Source organism: Podarcis gaigeae (assembly GCF_964106915.1).
Source record: "Podarcis gaigeae genome assembly, chromosome: 10".
Classification (NCBI taxonomy): domain Eukaryota; kingdom Metazoa; phylum Chordata; class Lepidosauria; order Squamata; family Lacertidae; genus Podarcis; species Podarcis gaigeae.
The window spans coordinates 59,758,730-59,777,310 of NC_139686.1; the positions used below are offsets into that span (position 1 = coordinate 59,758,730).

The following is an 18,581-nucleotide window of genomic DNA, read 5'->3' on the forward strand; positions in this document are numbered from 1 at the left end:
TTGTCCATAGTTCCAAGGACATAAGCTCCTTTAGATACACAGGGCCAAGACCATTTGGATCTTCAGTAGTCATCACGAGTGATTTGAACTGGGCTCGGAAGCAGTCGGTCTAAGTGAGTTGAGATATTAGTTATGTTCTTCCTGCGAATTTCCCCCATAAAGAGGCAATCTGTGGATTCTGCATTAGTTGCGGCTTCCAAACCAACTTCATAGGTAAATCTCCCTGTAGCGATCACATTGGAGGGTGCTAAATTCCTTAGAGCCAAATCCCACAAAGCAGGCTTTCACTGAGGTGATCAGAAGCAACTCAACCAATTCATTTCCACTCATCCCAGTTTCCAGCATCCTGTCACAGTCTAGCTCGAGGTGGAAATAAGAGACAGGGTGATGCTCTACAGATAGTGGGAAGCTTGATTTTTAGTGGCTGGGGGTCACTGCTACAATGAGACATAATCATGGGGGACAAGACAGAAGATGGTTTCACATCCGCTGGAGGGAGTAGTGGGTTGTACTGAGCGTATTTCCCTTCTGGAAACAGTTCAGTTTTGCTGTATACTGGGCTTCATTCCTCTCCCCCAGTTTCCAAAGTATGATTTGGGATGAGGAGGATGTAGTGCTCCTCTTGTGTCCAGAGGGAGAAGCATTTCCTTTAGGCCTTGAGGTTTAGGTTTGAGGTAACAGGGCAGGGACAGAGTGTGAAAAACTGGACTAGTTCCCATGCCTTGCTCTTATAGTAATTGTCTTCTGAAATAAGCATACAAACTTGACAGGTGGTGGATTTGGTGGTGGATTAATAATAATAATAATAATAATAATAATAATAATAATAATAATAATTGCTATTTATATGCCGCCCATCTGGCTGGGTGGCTTCATACAGATAGAAATGTAATAAAACATCAGACATTAAAAACTTCCTGATACAGAACTGCCTTCATAGGTCTTCTGAAAGTTGTGTGGTTCTTTATCTCCTTGACATCTGATGGGAGGACACCACTGCCAAGAAGGCCCTCAGTGTCCAGCCTGAACATTGGGCCAGTGAGTTCTAATGGATATAGAGTTTAACATAGGAGTGAGACCTTGGTTCAAGGGCCTTACAACATGGCAGTCTCTTCGTCTCAGTAGGTTTTGTATGGAAGGCTACAGCAATCCATATAATACTTTGAAATGTACATAGGATAAGTACCATATAGCATTCTTATGCTGTCCCAGTTAACAAGACCATTGGCTTCAGATAGTTTTTATCTCAAACTAGAATGCAAAATGCATTTACTCTCCAGTAAATAAAGTAATTTTCTCACAACTGTGTTCTAAATTGAAACTCCTGTCAAGATTATTTCTTCATGCAACTCATTCTGTTAAGCGAGCTTCCACTGGGAAAACAAGTTTTACTGTAAGGTGCAAATCTTGCTAAATGAGACCGAAATGGAAATGGAAGTAAAGTTGAAAGGGTGCTTCAGTTAAAAAATCGGGATATTGATGTTTCCCCCTTCAAAGTAGCAAAGGCTGAATCAATAGTTTATTTTCCACTGAAATCGTTAAAATGTTGCCTCTTGTAGATTTGATGATAGAAATGGAAGATCAGACAAACGATGTTAACGAAGCAGGAATTCCTGTGCTGGACTACAAAACATATACGGACAGAGTCTTCTTCCTGCCATCCAAAGACGGAGAAAAAGATGTCATGATCACTGGGAGGCTGGATATTCCTGAAGCTCGACGGCAAACCGTAGAACAAGCACTGAATCAATTCTCCAATCTGCTCAATAGTAAATCATTTCTCATTAATGTAAGTAAAAAGTGAAAGGTCCTTTTGTGTCCTTGAAATGCATTTTTGCCTGATATATATTTACAACAAACAAAATTAGTCTGCATATTTTTGCCATGTATATTCTGCAAAAGGCTGCGTGAACAATGTAAATAATATCTCAAGTAGTTTGACACTGCTCCTGTCATTCCCTGTATGATATTGAGCTGAAATATTATTAGCTCCTTCCATGAACTATTCATATCCAATTTGATCACTGCACTAGCCATTCGGTGTGACAATAAATAAAAGCAGTGTTTTAAAATGCCTAGATCTAAAAGTTATTTAAAATAAAATTTCAATCTGAGAAAGAGTAAAAGGTTGTATATCTTATATAGATCATTTGTATCCTCTTTCAGACTTAACTGAGAAATGCTTTAGAAATCCTCATTTCTGCCTTTTTCCTTTAACAAATGGTGTCCCAAACATATGCACCAAATGGCAGTGTAGTAGTTCATTGTTCAATGAAGTTTATCATATTGCAAATGACAAACACAGTGCTGAATGGTGTAGTTAAACAAAGGCATCACTTCATTTGGCAATTTTTTTTTTAAAAAAAATGCCAAGCTCTAGTTAGTACTGTTGTGGTATATTTTGCCCAAAGCCTTATTCCTACATTAACTCACATGTAAGTTACTTACTGAGACGCTGGTGGCGCTGTGGTCTAAACCACTGAGCCTAGGGCTTGCCGATCAGAAGGTCGGCGGTTCAAATCCCCATGACTGGGGGAGCTCCTGTTGTTCAGTCCCAGCTCCTGCCCACCTAGCAGTTCAAAAGCATATCAAAGTGCAAGTTGATAAATAGGTACTGCTTCGGTGGGAAGGTAAACGGCGTTTCCATGCGCTGCTTTGGTTTGCCCAACACGGCTTAGTCATGTTGGCCACATGAGCCAGAAATTGTCTGTGGACAAACGCCGGCTCCCTCGGCCTGTAGAGCGAGATGAGCACATAACCCCAGAGTCGTCTGCGGCTGGACCTAACTGTCAGGGATACCTTTACCTTTACCTTTTATGTTACTTACTTGTAGCAGCAGGATCAGAGCCACACTTCTGACCCTAATTCTTTGCATCTCACTACTGTGCCGCCTCAAATCTTCATTGGTTAAATCTGAGAGGGGAACCTTCACACAAGTGGAAAACCCGATATGGTGGATTTCCTGCTCAATGGAAGCCCCTCTATGGAAGCAGCTGTTCATGCAAAGTCTTCCCTTTTCACACATCCATGTTCACCCTGCAAAGGTTGAGGGTGGTGCAGCAATAGGGACACTATGTTGGCGGGGGGTATGGCCAGAAGTGTGTCCCTGTTTCTGTTTCTGTACATGAGGAAGCATATAAATATGGACCCAGTGATTCGTCTTTTTGGAATTGGTTACAGAATGAATGAAATGGAATGAATGAAATTCAGTTTCTGAATCACATACCTGATGTTTTTCTGTTTTGTTTGTTTAGTTCATTCACACATTGGAAAACCAAAGAGAATTCTCTGCCCGTGCAAAAGTGTATTTTGCATCTCTCTTGACTGTGGCTTTGCATGGGAAGCTAGAATACTATACGGACATCATGAGGACATTGTTTTTGGAGCTGATGGAGCAGTACGTTGTGGCCAAAAATCCCAAACTCATGCTCAGAAGGTAGGGAAGGTTTCTTTAGTTGCCCAGTTTCCATTGAAGTAAATGAAATAAAACTCCCATCATTTTTAACAGAACACAACTTATTGTGCCTGTTGCCTCCCTTCTCAAATACATCTGTTACTATTTGTGCACTGGGATTCTAAGAACTTTAGTACATGTTTGAGAATGTAAGAGTAGGGCTGGAGAGGTCTGGGTCCAAAACCCTACTCAGCTATGAAGCTCATTGGGTGACCTTGGGGCCAATCCTTACATGTCTTTGCCTAATCTACCTTACTGTGCAGTTCTGAGAATACAATAGGAAGAGAAGAACCATACACATTTTATCCTGCCCTGTAGTAACAGAGGATATAAAACATCCTTTCAGTGAGGAATGTAATGCATGCTCTCCTGTCATATGATAGAGAAACAACCAGAGTTGTGAGCTGTGGTTTCTCCAGCAGGAAAAGCATCCTTGTTTGGACGTTTCTCTCAGATAGCTAAGTTACAGTGAAGACCCTAGAGATTCTTCTGTGGCATATTTGTTATAGCAATTAATTTAGTACTGATTGAACGATATTCCTAGGGTACTTCCCTATCGCTACTGGTATCAAAATACTTCTTCTTCTTTGGCGATCACTCATAGCCGAGTAAGATTGTCTTCCATAAACATGATTTTAACTATGAATCCGTAAGTGACTGTGGAGGCCCATTCTGGACCCACACGTCCCTCCACAGTGGGGACATTGGTTCCCAGGTGGGAGTTGATCACGGTGTGGATTTGCCAAGCGTGCCTTCCTCTTAGCACGTTTCTCCCTTTCATCCTGAGTCTGAGCGTCTTCAAAGCCCATGACACCTTTGGTAAAGGCTGTTCTCTAACTAGAGCGCTCACAGGCCAGTGTTTCCCAATTGTCAGTGTCTATACTACATTTTTTTAGATTTGCCTTGAGACAATCTTTAAACCTCTTTTGTTGACCACCAGCATCACGCTTTCCATTTTTAAGTTCGGAATAGAGTACTTGCTTTGGAAGACGATAATCCGCACAACACCATCTATTTTCAACCTTACATTAGAAAGTAGAACTTCGCATTGAGGACTGCATGTCTTAATCTACAGATTTTGCAATGCGCCAGGAAAACACCTACAAATTAACACTTAAATGGCTAAGGGGGGAAAGAATACAACATTCTAAGTACTATACCATGTTTGCTCACAAGTAAGTGAGAATGCGCATTACAAAACGTGCCTATAATGAATCTACATGAGATTGTATGTGCTGGGTAAGGAATATAGGAAAGAATCTGGATTTTAGCTCTTGACAAACGCATGAATTCCGGCCTCACTAGCCATGTAGTTCAACATTTATTTGTTCATTTGTTTCAGATCAGAAACTGTGGTGGAGAGGATGCTTTCTAATTGGATGTCAATATGTTTATATCAGTATCTCAAGGTAAAGTCTGAAATGCATGCACACTTTACACTTGCTGTGTTTTGGCATAATAACCAAACTACAGTTTGGTGTTACAAATAAGCCTCAGCCTCATGTACTTCCATCTCCCTCGTGGTGGAACTCATTCTGGAAGGATCAGTTCTAGTAAACCATTGTTTGGTCTGCAACTCTTGTTTTCAGGCATCATCATCAAATCTTGATTGTGGTCATAGACCAGCATAAGTAGGGTGGGGTACAATCATTTAGATTTCCAAAATGTTTTACAGATTCTAAATCAGGCATAGGCAAACTTGGCCCTCCAGATGTTTTTGGGACTACAAATCCCATCATCGCTAGCTAACAGGACCAGTGGTCAGGGATGATGGGACTTGTAGTCCCAAAACATCTGGAGGGCTGAGTTTGCCTATGCCTGATTTAGAATCTGTAAAACATTTTGGAAATCTAAAAAGTATTAAAACATAAGGACTATAAGAAACTAAAAGAATCTAAAAGAAGGGTTAGGAGCATTAAATGGATGTGGGAGAGCATAAAAGCTTAGTATATAAAAGAGTGTAACTATCAATTTAGAGAGCATTCTGACATGAGTGTTCATTAAATCTATTTTGTGGCACAGGCCATCAGTTTTTTTCAGGCAAGTGCAAACCATAGCTTACTTATTTAGATGAAACTGAAAACTATAGCTTCCAGGCGAGCATATGTGAGCTACAATTCGGGAAGTGACAGGCTACCAAACCCTGCCCACAACATTCCACTACATTACAGATCTGCTTCCAGCCTTCCTGCAGTATAAAGATCTAAAGGACAAACCAAAGTGTGTTTAGGGGAACAGGCTTAGAAGCCTCCCTATGATCCAAAACCCAGATAATTCAAAGTTCCCTATTGTGGGGAGGCTTCTAAGTGCATTCAGATTAATGTGCCTTCAGACCATCGTACTCAACCCGTGAAGGTCGGAAGCAGCCAGGGCATGCATAAATGTAAGTTGAGTTGCATGCCTGATCTGCCAGCTCCTCACTTTCATCCCACATGCCTCCAACTGCATGAATATGGCTTATGGTTTGCAGCAAAATGGGATCAGAAGTTGCTAATCCCCGTCTGCAAGAGGAAGGATGGAAGGTTTGTACTCATAATGTCAGGCTAGGGTTCTGTGTTTGCTCAGACACTGCCACTGTTTGTCTGTCAAAACATAGCTAATATTGACATTGTCTTCCCTCACCAATTTTTACAGGACAACGCAGGAGAACCTCTTTATAAGTTATTCAAGGCTATCAAACATCAAGTGGAAAAAGGCCCTGTGGATGCTGTGCAAATGAAGGCCAAATACACACTGAATGACACCGGTTTGCTGGGAGACGATGTGGAGTATTCACAACTGGTGTGTAACGTTTATAGACATTTCTTTCAGGAAATTGGTAAAATGGAATCCTTCTGAAATGCATCATTCGCTATTACCCAGCTGGTGTGGGGTTTTTTTGGGGGGTGCTGCTTTTGTTTTGTTTTTGTAAAACGTAGATAATGAAGGAGTGCCATAGGGCCAAAAAATAACGATTAAGTAATTAATTTTCTTGCCCTGACTTGAACACAATAATTTGACATGAAGCCTTTGGTATTTTAGTGGATTAACCCAAAGAAGAAAAGGTAATGGCATTTTCAAATGTGAAGTCTCTCTTCCAAACGAATAAACACAAATTAACAACTCAGATGACATAGACAGTTGTTTAAAAAGGAGACTAGATAAATGAAACATAGTAGGTCCGTCAATGGCTGTTAGCCATAATAGCCTGATTGAATTGAATCTCCATGTTCAGATACAGTATGGCACTGGGTGGAACAAAAGGGTTGACGCCTTCATTTCAGAGCTGTGAAATTCTGGGGAGTACTGATCACCAGCGGACCCATTGATCTGTTCTAGGAGAGTTGTGTTTAAGCTGCTCTTTAATCTGCTGTGAATTTTATAATGTCCTAGCTTTGCAGTCTCTCTTCTCCCATTATAAATTGCATTCCCGCCCAGACTCTTCTAACCCACATTCCGTCAGTAGTCAACATGTTCTGCTCAAGTCCTTTGCTGCCTTCCCTCTGCTGTCCATCGAGCAGAAGGCCCACTTGGCCAGATGGCATGGTGGGAGTTGTGCTGTTCATACTGGCATGGTTAGGTTTGTACGTGACCTGCCATTTGGGAGGAATCTGAGAGCCAAGTATCTCTGCATCAAATATGCAGGTTTGTTTGTTTGCTTGCTTGCTTGCTTGCTTGCTTGCTTAAAAAATCCCTCTTGAGAAGTTGGTTTTGGGGAGAAATCCCCATTGGGGAATTTTCTCTCTGGATTCAAGTATTTGCTTCAGAGGAGGGATTAAAATTCCTTAGGCCTGAAGCAGGGGAGGAAAGGGTTAAATTTCCCACCACCATGCCTGATTTAGCTGAGATCCCTGCACTGCAGGGAGTTGGGTTAGATGACCCTTGGGATCCCAATTCTGTGATTCTATACAAAGGCACATGCTACATCGCATCTCGTTCGGCTCTGACTTGCTTATGAAAGATTTAAAAACGTAGTGGACACGAACAGATCATGGGACTGGGCTTTGCAGAAGAGTGCTGTCATATTCTTCATCTAGAAAAATCACACTGCTGGGGAAATTCTCCTGTGTTTATTGGCATTACTAGAAACGATTTCATTTTGTTTGACAGTGACTTGTGCAATGGCACAACTGTGGCATCAGAAGAAACTTAATAAAAAACACTTACAAAGTGCTGTTTGAAAGCACATTTAATATATTTTTCAGGAAAGAGAATGTTGGGGGGGAGTATGGGAAGAACAAGGAGTTTTTAAGACTTTTAGACATAGTATATAACTTTTCAAATCTTGACAGTTCAAATCAAGGGGAAAGGGAAGAGATATATTTTAATAAAAGAAAAATAAAACAGCATGGGAAAACAGCCAGCACTGCTGTTTTGAGTGAACAGAAGAGTGCAAGCAAAACTCACCCCATACCTCAGTCTCTTTATGCTGTTATAAATATATTTCATGTATTAATATATATACGGAGCCCTGAACATCTTGGGTCCAGAATGCCTTAAGGACTCCCCTGAGCCCTTATATCCCAGCTTGATTGCTGAGAACATCCAGAAAAAAATCTGTTAGTTCCCCACCATGTTTCAGAAGCCCAGCTGACCTCAACTAGAAGTTGGGCGTTTAATATCACCATCCTGTGCCATAGAATACTTTTCTAGCCAAGATTTAGTAGGAAAACCCACAAATGACTTCCAGGCATCAATTGAAGCTGTTTACATTTTCTTGATTAGACATGTTAATGATTATTTGGATTATTTGGGATTTTTTAACAGTATTTCATTGAATAGATTGTATACCTCCTTGATATTTTTCATAAATTGGTAGTATATAAATACTTCTATAAATGAATAAAAATAAAGAGGCTGGGTTTTTTGTTTTACGATTTGATTGGTTACTAGTATTCGTGGGTTGGCCCAAATACTGTCTAACTCCAAAAGTTTACTTAGGGACCCATCAAGACCCTCTTGGGGTCTCTCCCTCCCTCCCTCCCTCCCTCACTTTTATTTTTAAATGACCCACTCTAGTCCCTCAATCTTTTCTTCTACCACCCCAGTTCTGTACTGCTGGTGCGGAATAACCATTCAGCATTGTGTCTATGGGTAGGAGACAGAAAATAAATACTGGTATATTGCCATGTCTATTTTCTTGGTTATTAGAATTGCGTGCTTTCCCAGTCCTTTCGGTCTGAAAACCAGAGGACCCTAATAGCAGGAAAAGTAATTGCTAGCAAAGTTAATTACCAACATTAATCTGCCATACCATTTAATCAGGTATGTATAAATGCTCCCTTTCTTGCCAGTATGATAAGTGGCAGTCTTGTGGATCCAAGGTCAGTATTTGGGGACATTTCCCTATGCTAGTTCAGCACAACCAGAACCCTTAAATACTGTATGTTGTTGTTTAGTCGTTTAGTCGTGTCTGACTCTTCGTAACCCCATGGACCAGAGCACACCAAGCACTCCTGTCTTCCACTGCCTCCCGCAGTTTCGCCAAACTCATGCTGGTAGCTTCAAGAAAACTATCCAACCATCTCGTCCTCTGTCATCCCCTTCTCCTTGTGCCCTCCTTCTTTCCCAACATCAGGGTCTTTTCCAGGGAGTCTTCTCCTCTCATGAGGTGGCCAAAGTATTGGAGTCTAAGCTTCAGGATCTGTCCTTCCAGTGAGCACTCAGGGCTGATTTCTTTAAGAATGGATAGGTTTGATCTTCTTGCAGTCCATGGGACTCTCAAGAGTCTCCTCCCGCACTATAATTCATTCATTCATATAATTCATTCAACCATAAATACTGTATAGAGATAGGGAAATATAGTAAATATAGTTTGGTTAATCCAAAGCTGTAATTTGGAATGAAACTCATACTGATACATATGCGAGCAGAAAAGGTATAGTTTTCTTGTCAGTTTTCTTGCCTGCCCCTCACTATGAGGTATCAGGGCAGGTTATAGCACATAAAAACAAAATACAATTATAGCTGTAGTAAGATTTTTTTAAAAATATAATCAAAAGGCCAACACATAACCACCCAATATATGACTCTGTAGACTAAATGTGCCACCTGTAATTACAGGCTTAAATACCTATTATTTAAAATTGATAGATGCTACATGCTTGAAGATTCTGTAGTCCTATAAGAAGAGGAGTGTCTCTGGAACCAGAAAAAAAATATTTCTAACAACTTCACTATCCTGACAAGCACTTTCTCTTTTGTTTTGAAAGTGCAATAAATTTTAAAAATGTGCATTTCTTCTGTTTAAGAAATTCATTATTTAAGCAGCTGCAGATGGTAGATAGTTCTAATAACTTGTATCTGTTTGAAACCTGCTTTTAAGGAGTCCCCAAGATCCAGTATCAGTGGTATAGAAATACACTGTATTTAAGAACATCCATTGAAGGCTCTTTTCTGTATACTCGGAATAGGGAAAATGGTGTGGAGACTGAAATGGCTCATTGACTTATTTTTTTTCTCACCTTGTCTATTTTTTTATGGAGATGAGGGCATACAAGGTTTTGTGCAGGTGTCTAAATTTTTGATCTTTTGGAATTAATAAGTACAAGCATTGATTTTTTATCCCTTGTCTAATTTGTTTAACCATGTTATTTCCTACCCTTCAGACTGTGAATGTGATTGTACAAGATGAAGGCACAGAATCCGTACCCGTAAAAGTGCTCAACTGTGATACTATTTCACAAGTGAAAGAAAAGATCATTGACCAAGTCTATCGAAATCTGCCTCATTCGCACTGGCCAAAGCCTGATAATGTCGTTCTTGGTATGTTTCGGTTCTGCTTCTTTTATTAATAGTAAAGGTAAAGGTAAAGGTACCCCTGCCCGTACGGGCCAGTCTTGCCAGACTCTGGGGTTGTGCGCCCATCTCACTCAAGAGGCCAGGGGCCAGCGCTGTCCAAAGACACTTCCGGGTCACGTGGCCAGTGTGACATCGCTGCTCTGGCGAGCCAGAGCTGCACACGGAAACGCCGTTTACCTTCCCGCTAGAAAGCGGTCCCTATTTATCTACTTGCACCCGAGGGTGCTTTTGAACTGCTAGGTTGGCAGGCGCTGGGACCGAGCAACGGGAGCGCAACCCGCCGCGGGGATTCGAACCGCCGACCTTTCGATCAGCAAGCCCTAGGCGCTGAGGCTTTTACCCACAGCGCCACCCGCGTCCCGTCTTTTATTAATGCCATTTAATAAATACATTGGTGTCAAAAGGGGATAGTAACAGGAAGGACCTAGATTTAGCAAGTTCTTGTACTCTTGTTCTTTTATATTTGTGTTTATAAATTATTTTAAATATTGACCTATATGAAAAGCCTTTGGTTTAGAATATTTTGGATCTATTCACAAAGAAGTAATCCAACGTAATAGTCTATAATTCGGCTTAGTTGTCAATGGAACAAAGGCCTGTTAACAGGTTTGTTTCTTTGTTTCTTACAAATTATATACCGCTTGTTTGTAAAACAACAACCATACCTCAAAGCAGTTAAGTGATCAAAAGTAAGCTTACTCATATGACTAACAAACAGAAATGTCTTAAAGGAACTTAGTCTCAGTAATTCTGTACATGTATTCTGAAAAGCTGGACCCTTAAATAAGCTGTTCGCTTTCCTACTTGCATTATGAGTTACTGTTGAAGATTTAGACTATTTTTACAGCACTGATTTTTGGGAGATGTGTTTTGGGGTAAATCACTGCATGCAAACTAGTTTCGCATTTTTCATATTTTGTTCAGGAGACAAAGACGATTTGTTTTTCTTTTAAAGCAGGGCTAATTTGGGGGTAGGGTAGAGAGCAGATATTGGGAACCTTTGCAATGCTTCAGCGGTTTACTAAATGGAAAACTCATTTCGGATGTGAATTATGTTTAGTTGCACACTGATACAATATACAATGTGTTGTTGTTTTCTCGTAATTGCTCCTCAGAGTGGCGTCCAGGCTCTACTGCACAGATACTCTCCGACTTGGATTTAACGTCCCAAAGAGATGGCAGGTGGAAACGCATCAATACCCTGATGCACTATAATGTAAGGAAGTTGTTAGTATCTGTTGATTGCTTTTTGGTAACACACAGCTTTTCTTTTTAAAAAAAAAACTGGCTGAGACAACGTGTACTCCTTCTCCTATCAAATCTATGAGTAGATCTTTTCTGTTGCCTTTGTAAAGGCCAGACTATAAATCCTAAAAGGTTCCAAAAATACGTTGGCATTTGCTGCAACTGGGCGATTATGGAGTGCCTCATCAGTTAGGAGGACAAGATGAAACCGAGGCATATTCTTTGCTCGGGATAAAAGTCAGCTTTGTATATTGCCAGTACTCAAGACTGACTGTCAATTATGCCCAGGGCAAGATGCGCTTCCCGTAACACTTTCATACTTCACAAATGCAATGCATCTTCTCTGCTCTTTAGTGAGTTTCAGTTTCCCGTAGTTCAGAGAATCTGAAAGACTGAATTTTGAGTAGCGCGATGGATTTTTCTTATTATTTTAAAAAATAGTCACTAGATTATAACACTTGATTCTCTGACATCATCTTTCCCATGGGCACAGCTTCATGTACACAAATGGAGGTATATCTGGAGTGCCCCTTCCATTATGAAATGAAGGAATAAATCTTTTTGTCTGAAAGTGCTCCATTTGGACATCTTAACGAACAATTTGAAATGATGTAAGGAAAGGAATGAGTTTGTGAGGGATAGTGAATTGATTCCACACACACATTGTATGTACATCTTGAATAGGAAGTAGATGTTTTGCAGAAGTAAGATTTACTTTGGATGTTCTTAGCAATTCCCTCCTGTGTATTTTGTTAAAGGTACGGGATGGTGCTACTCTCATCTTGTCAAAAATGGGGGTCTCCCAACAGCCAGAGGACCATCAGCAAGACATGCCAGAGGAAAGTGAGTATGATCTGTTGCTTCTCTTAAGGCTCCAGAAGAGCACTCAACATATTACCAGTGGGTAATGCTAATGTTGCCGTGTTCTGATTTGGCCCTCGTGGCTAAAGCTGTATTTTGCTAAAGCTGTATTTTGCAGGAGCAGAGTGGTTTCATGATTGCCAATAGTACCTTGTTAAGAGATCATTCTATTACTTAACATAAGTTCTAAGGATATTGATTTTTTTTTTAGTTAGTTAAATTTTCTCTTTCCACCAGTTGTGCCCATTTTTTACCATGTGCTTCCTAAACACGTCGGCTGCAGCATTCAGATATTTGCATGCTGTTAAATGGTCCTGCCTTTGGGGGTTTTTTTAAAACATTTGCCAGAAATAGTACCTCAGGTTAAGAACTTTGCTTCAGGATGAGAACAGAAATTGCACAGCGGCAGCGCTGTGGCAGTGGGAGGCCCCATTAGCTAAAGTGGTACCTCAAGTTAAGAACAATTTCAGGTTAAGAATGGACCTCCAGAACGAATTAAGTTCTTAACCCGAGGTACCACTGTATTACTATTTCATATCATATTCTTCAAGGGATATTCCAGTGGATATTCATTCATGGAACTAATTAGAGTCTTTCCAGTTTAGCATCATCCGTGCTCAGCATCAGATGCTTCTAGCATTCATTAGGCCCATGATAGAATGGGTTAGAAATTTGTGTCCATGTACAGGCACTCTATTTTTGCCCATTTGGTTTTTGAAGCTATTAAAATATCACTGAAATATTCAGCGTTATGAAGACTTGGGCTGTGTCAACTCCTGGGGACTGCAATGTGTCTTATACTAAGCTCTGTGTTGATGGACATTATAAGCACACCCACACTAGTGAAGGTTGTGCTAACCTAGGCTGAGGGGCAGGAAGTAGCTGTAGCTTTTAACTTCATGCATTCCCCAAGAGCACTACTTTTATTACTTCCTATGAAAGTAATAAAAGGGACGCGGGTGGCGCTGTGGGTTAAACCAGAGAGCCTAGGACTTGCCAATCAGAAGGTCGGCAGTTCGAATCTCCATGACGGGGTGAGCTCCCATTGCTTGGTCCCAGCTCCTGCCAACCTAGCAGTTCAAAAGCACATCAAAGTACAAGTGGATAAATAGGTACCGCTCTGGCAGAAAGGTAAACGGTGTTTCCGTGCGCTGCTCTGGTTCGCCAGAAGCTGCTTAGTCATGCTGGCCACATGACCCGGAAGCTGTAGACCAGCTCCCTTGGCCAATAAAGCGAGATGAGCACTGCAACCCCAGAGTTGGTCACGACTGGACCTAATGGTCAGGGGTCCCTTTACCTTTACCTGTGAAAGTAAAGAAAAGACATTTACCGTATTTTTCGCCCTATAGGGCGCACCGGCCCATAGGGCGCACCTAGGTTTTTTGGGGGGGGAATAAAGAAAAAAATTATCCCCCCCCCCAGGTGCGGGGGAAGGCTTTGGGATGCAGGCTGCTATCCGCAAGCCTAGGGAGCCTGGCGGGAACTCCCGCAGGCTTCCAAGGCTTGCGGATACATTCCTGAAGCCTGCATTCGCCCCATAGGACGCACACACATTTCCCCTTCATTTTTGGAGGGGGGAAAGTGTGTCCTATTGGGCGAAAAATACGGTATGTGGAACTGGAGTCAAGGCATCTCCTTAGATTCAATGCCCACATAACGATAGGGCCGGTCCTGATTTGGGCTGTAATAAGCCATGTCTTTGACACATGCATCATTCTTTAGACCAGAGACTACATGATTCCTCTAGTGGTATGGAATTTAAATGCACAACCTGTGCAGAAATAGGCAGTGTGTTTTGTGATACATCCCAGCAGGTTCCTTGTTCTGGTGTCTGTCAATGGGAGGCAGGCTGAGTTTTAAGCCTGTTAGTCAGATAAATCTTCTGCATTTTCAACATCTGTGGGTTTTTTCTGTGTGGGCAGAGCCTGGAATATTGGATATTAGCATTCGTTCCTTATTTGGGACCCAATATGATGAGGCTTTTTGTCCTCTGGCTCCTACCATGACAGGGGACAAGTTGGATAGAGGGCATTCTCACTAAAGGTTCTTTGGAACTGGTGTGTCAATAGCATTTCAGTTCTTTGAGGAAAGCAGTTGCCTGGTTGTTTTTTTATGTGTTACTGCTTTCTAAATGTGGTTGCTTAAATGCAAATTGATGATAAAAGCTTTCAAGAATTTGTCAATCATTTTTTTAAAGTTTCTATTCTTTGTGGGTTACATAAATAAATTGAAAATGAAAAAAGTAGGTTTCTCGGGTTTGTGTAAAGATGCACAGATGAAAATATATCTTGAAACCAAGAGGCTGTTTGAACCAGGATCTACTTAGTGATAGACTAAAAGCAGGAAATTCTGATAACATGTATGCTGAGAGCTGTATCAGGTAGCAAAAATGATCTATTGAGTTTCAAAGATGAAGGCTTCCAACCACTCAGTGCCCTTTTTTTGCACAGGAAATAGCTTTCAGGGGAATTCTGGAAAGGTAATATTTCATTCCTGGCTAATGTTTCTTTTCATTAGTGCTTAGGTCTCTTAGAATTATCCAATGCCAGCTTGTTTATTTGGAAAGCTATAAAATGTTAGAGAGCCAGTGGAGAGCTAGAGCTTGAACCGACAATGATTTGTGGAGTTCTTTGTTGCATAAAAAGAGAAGAAATGTTCCCCCACCCCAGAAAAAGAAGCAACATGCTGTTATGAGGCCTGAATACAGAGCCCACCTCTGCCAATTTTACAAAAAAAAAAAAAAAAAGACTTGAAAAGGACTTTTGTATGCTTAGGTTTGGCTGTTTTTATTGAAGTCATTTCATATGAACCTAGACTTTTTAAAGTTGGTTTCCACTAATAATATACAAAGAGAATGGGTGTACATCTCTTTCCAAAAAATGTGGAATGATGTCCAAATCCTTTAGAAATAGTTTTCTTTCTTTCTTTCTTTCTTTCTTTCTTTCTTTCTTTCTTTCTTTCTTTTCTAGACAGTGATGTGTTAATTGATTATAAAGTCTAGAGAATTAAGTGCAGTAAAATTTCGCATTGCCAAATGACATGATGGAATGAATGGGAGTTTCACAAATGTGCAACTCCTGTGGCATTCCTGTTCTTTTCAGTGGGACTTGGAAAGAAATTAGTTTGATTTATCCCGATTTTTTATTTTATTTTTTCATCTCAGTTCACAAATAAAGATTGGTTAGTCTGGACTTTCATCGAATTCCTTCTCCTGCCAATGCTCTTTATTACATTGGCAGTAATAAGCAAGTATTTTGTGTAGCGCTTTGGGGTGCTCAGAATGCTTCACGTACATTACATTGGTAGCCTATATCTTTGTAAGGAAGATTGGTATTATCACCATGTTGTGTACTGTGATTCTGAGAGAAAGCAGCTTTTCTAATGTCGTCTGAGAGGAGATTTGAAGAGGAAACCTAGCTGGCATCTCCATCTCCCCGTAATCCAGTAGCAGTCAGTGAGGTGGCCTGGATGGGTTATTGGTGTTTACCGTTGGAGTGTTGTGGGTACCGGGCTGTCTTATCCATAGGTGCTAGGGGTATGGGGCACCTGGCCGCTGGGCTCTCAGGGGCACCAGGCCAAGAGTCCAGGGCCTGAGAGTTGAGTCTGGGGAACAGCCACTGGCGGAGGAAGAGGAGTGTGGGAGGAGCGCACTGCCCCGGCAATGTGATCCTGGTGGGGTGCCATCGCAGTTGCCCCCCTCCCTGCGCTAGGTGCCATGCCCCCAGGACGCGCGTCACAGCCCTACGTAATGAGTCAGTGTCATGAGAGTGGGGAGCTGCCTCGTTCGTCTATAGCCATGTCATATAAAGAGGTATGGTTGACTTAAGAAGACTGCTTTATGATGTTGCAAGACTGCAACTGGAATAAAGCCCTACTTAAAATACAGCTTGACTCCCGAGTGCTTCATGTGGGGCTTCAATACATCGCAACAGTGAGCAGCTCAGTGTGGTGTGTCACTGCAGGAGTGTTGGACTGCCTCTACCACCACATGCCGCACAGCGCTGCCCTCCCCATGCTCTGAGGGAAAACACGCCCAGGAGGGGAACGTTCTGACACGCTAAAATAGAATTTAGAGTTATGCAGAATTCTGATGCACACATGGGACAAGAAAGTAGGGACAGTTTCTACATCATATACAGTGGTACCTCAGGTTAAGAACTTAATTCGTTCTGGAGGTCTGTTCTTAACCTGAAACTGTTCTTAAGCTGAAGCACCACTTTAGCTAATGGGGCCTCCCGCTGCCGCCACGCCGCTGCTGCACGATTCCTCTTCTTATCCTGAAGCAAAGTTCTTAACCTGAGGTACTATTTCTGGGTTAGCTGAGTTTGTAACCTGAAGCGTCTGTAACCCGAGGTACCACTTTATATAGATATTGCTGAATGCGCCACACTCCAAATCCCATTAGATAAATGGACAATTCCTTATTGTTGCTGCGAATAGGAAGCTCCCACTCATTTAGAAGCCTGTACAGGAGTTGCAATTCTGCCCCGGAGCTCTAGTAGACTGCACTTGTGTTTTAAAGCATTGTTTTTTATAAGGTTAACTCGGCTTCTTCGCTTTGGCAAATAAGACCTGAGCAAGTGCGTTGAAGAAAAGCACCAGCACTTTTGTTAGTGCGGCACCTTCATGTTTATGAAATGCAAATAATATTAATTACAGGCAACTAAATATGCAGATTAGTCACAGTCCTCTGGCACATGATTCATGGCACGGCAATCGGCGCACGGCCAGTGGATTTAATTTTAATGTGATTGTTTTGAAATGTGTCGCTTTTGCTATTTTCAGGGCGTGCATTGTTAGAAGAGGAAAATAAGATCTGGCATCTAGTTCGGCCGGCAGATGAAGTTGATGAAGGCAAATCAAAAAGAGGAAGCATGAAAGAGAAGGAGAGAACCAAAGCTATTACAGAAATCTACCTGACGAGACTCCTCTCTGTGAAGGTAAGATGGAGACATCAAGTTAATTGCCATCAACTCTAGGAGGAACTCGTAATTTGGGGTGTTAAGTGTAAATAGTAACACTGTGTGGAATCCTTCTTTAGGCTCAGATTTAATTTAAAAACAATAGCTTTCTCTTGTGTTTATGAGTCTGTATTTTTAGTTACATAAATAATACACTTTGTGTTTTATTGTCGGAGACATTAGAGGTGGAAACCCAGGATTGTCTTCATAAATTGGCCAGCACATACAACGGTTGAAACATGACAATTCCTGAGGCACCTCAGAGCTAGATAGCTTATTGTGCTTTGATTTTTCACAGAATGTCACAATATATCCCAAATAGTTTCTGTGATGTATAAATATTTGCATAACACGTATCCACTGTTCTATTTGCCTGCACTGACACTATGCCTCTCCCCTTTCATGCCCCTGTCAGTGGCTGTGCTTCTCCTTCTTCTAACACTAAGTGGCCTGCTAGCTTGTGAACTTAGAGAAGTTAAACGCAATACAAGTGTGTGGTGAGCTCAGTGCTGTTCTATGTTAAACTCAAAGCATAACAAAGCCAGCTTGACATTTAATTTGCATTTCTGCCTCTAGTAGCCTTAAATGTGAGCTGTCCATATTGACTTCCACTGTTGCCACCATCTGAAAACATCTGGCTGGTGGGGAAATGTGTTCTGCAGATTGCGTGAACTTCCTTAAAGCAAAGCTGTGTGGAATTAATGAAACCAAGAAACACAAGAGCCCTGATCAATTAGAACAGACTCTTCTCTAGTCCAGCATCCTGTTCTTATGGGGGCCAACCAGATTCCTGTTGTTGTTGTTATTATTATTATTATTATTATTATTATTATTAAATTTGCATACTGCCTTCATTTGAAGACCTCAGGGCAGTTCACAGCATAAAAATACAAAATAAAAAACAAAATGCATAATTAAAAACAAGAACAAAACAAACCCATAACCCACCCCTTCCCATAAACACATTTATATCCTGTGGCAAGCAGGTTGGGATCTTGCATGCTCTGCATAAGGTTAAAATCCAAAAGTAGTTTCCTCATGTTAAGCCACGAACGAGAGATTATAAACGCAAGGCTTTATTATAATTAGGCTACTAAATCACAAAAGTCCATGTCAGTAATTACCAGAGTGTATCTGGGAAGCATAATTATAAGTGCATTACTCCGCCATCAGTTCCCTCCTATACTTGTCCATCTATTTCAGAGTTGGGCTTTTTGCATTTCCCTGAGCAACAATACTGACATCCCCACCTCTTTAAAACAGAGTAGAGAATTGTGTTT

The 18,581-nt window shown here is 41.2% G+C and overlaps 1 protein-coding gene across 2 annotated transcripts in view; it reads left to right on the top strand.

Annotated features, from left to right (window-relative positions):
- The window catches only part of PLXNB2 (plexin B2), a 330,952-nt gene that overhangs the window by 297,532 nt on the left and 14,839 nt on the right, over positions 1-18,581 (top strand). For both annotated transcript variants that reach the window (XM_083698890.1, XM_083698891.1), the window contains exons 25-32: positions 1,560-1,789; positions 3,255-3,436; positions 4,797-4,863; positions 6,089-6,235; positions 10,042-10,198; positions 11,350-11,450; positions 12,238-12,322; positions 17,126-17,280. In XM_083698890.1, coding sequence (XP_083555016.1) covers positions 1,560-1,789; positions 3,255-3,436; positions 4,797-4,863; positions 6,089-6,235; positions 10,042-10,198; positions 11,350-11,450; positions 12,238-12,322; positions 17,126-17,280 — 1,124 coding nt within the window. The remainder of the gene's footprint in view (positions 1-1,559; positions 1,790-3,254; positions 3,437-4,796; positions 4,864-6,088; positions 6,236-10,041; positions 10,199-11,349; positions 11,451-12,237; positions 12,323-17,125; positions 17,281-18,581) is intronic.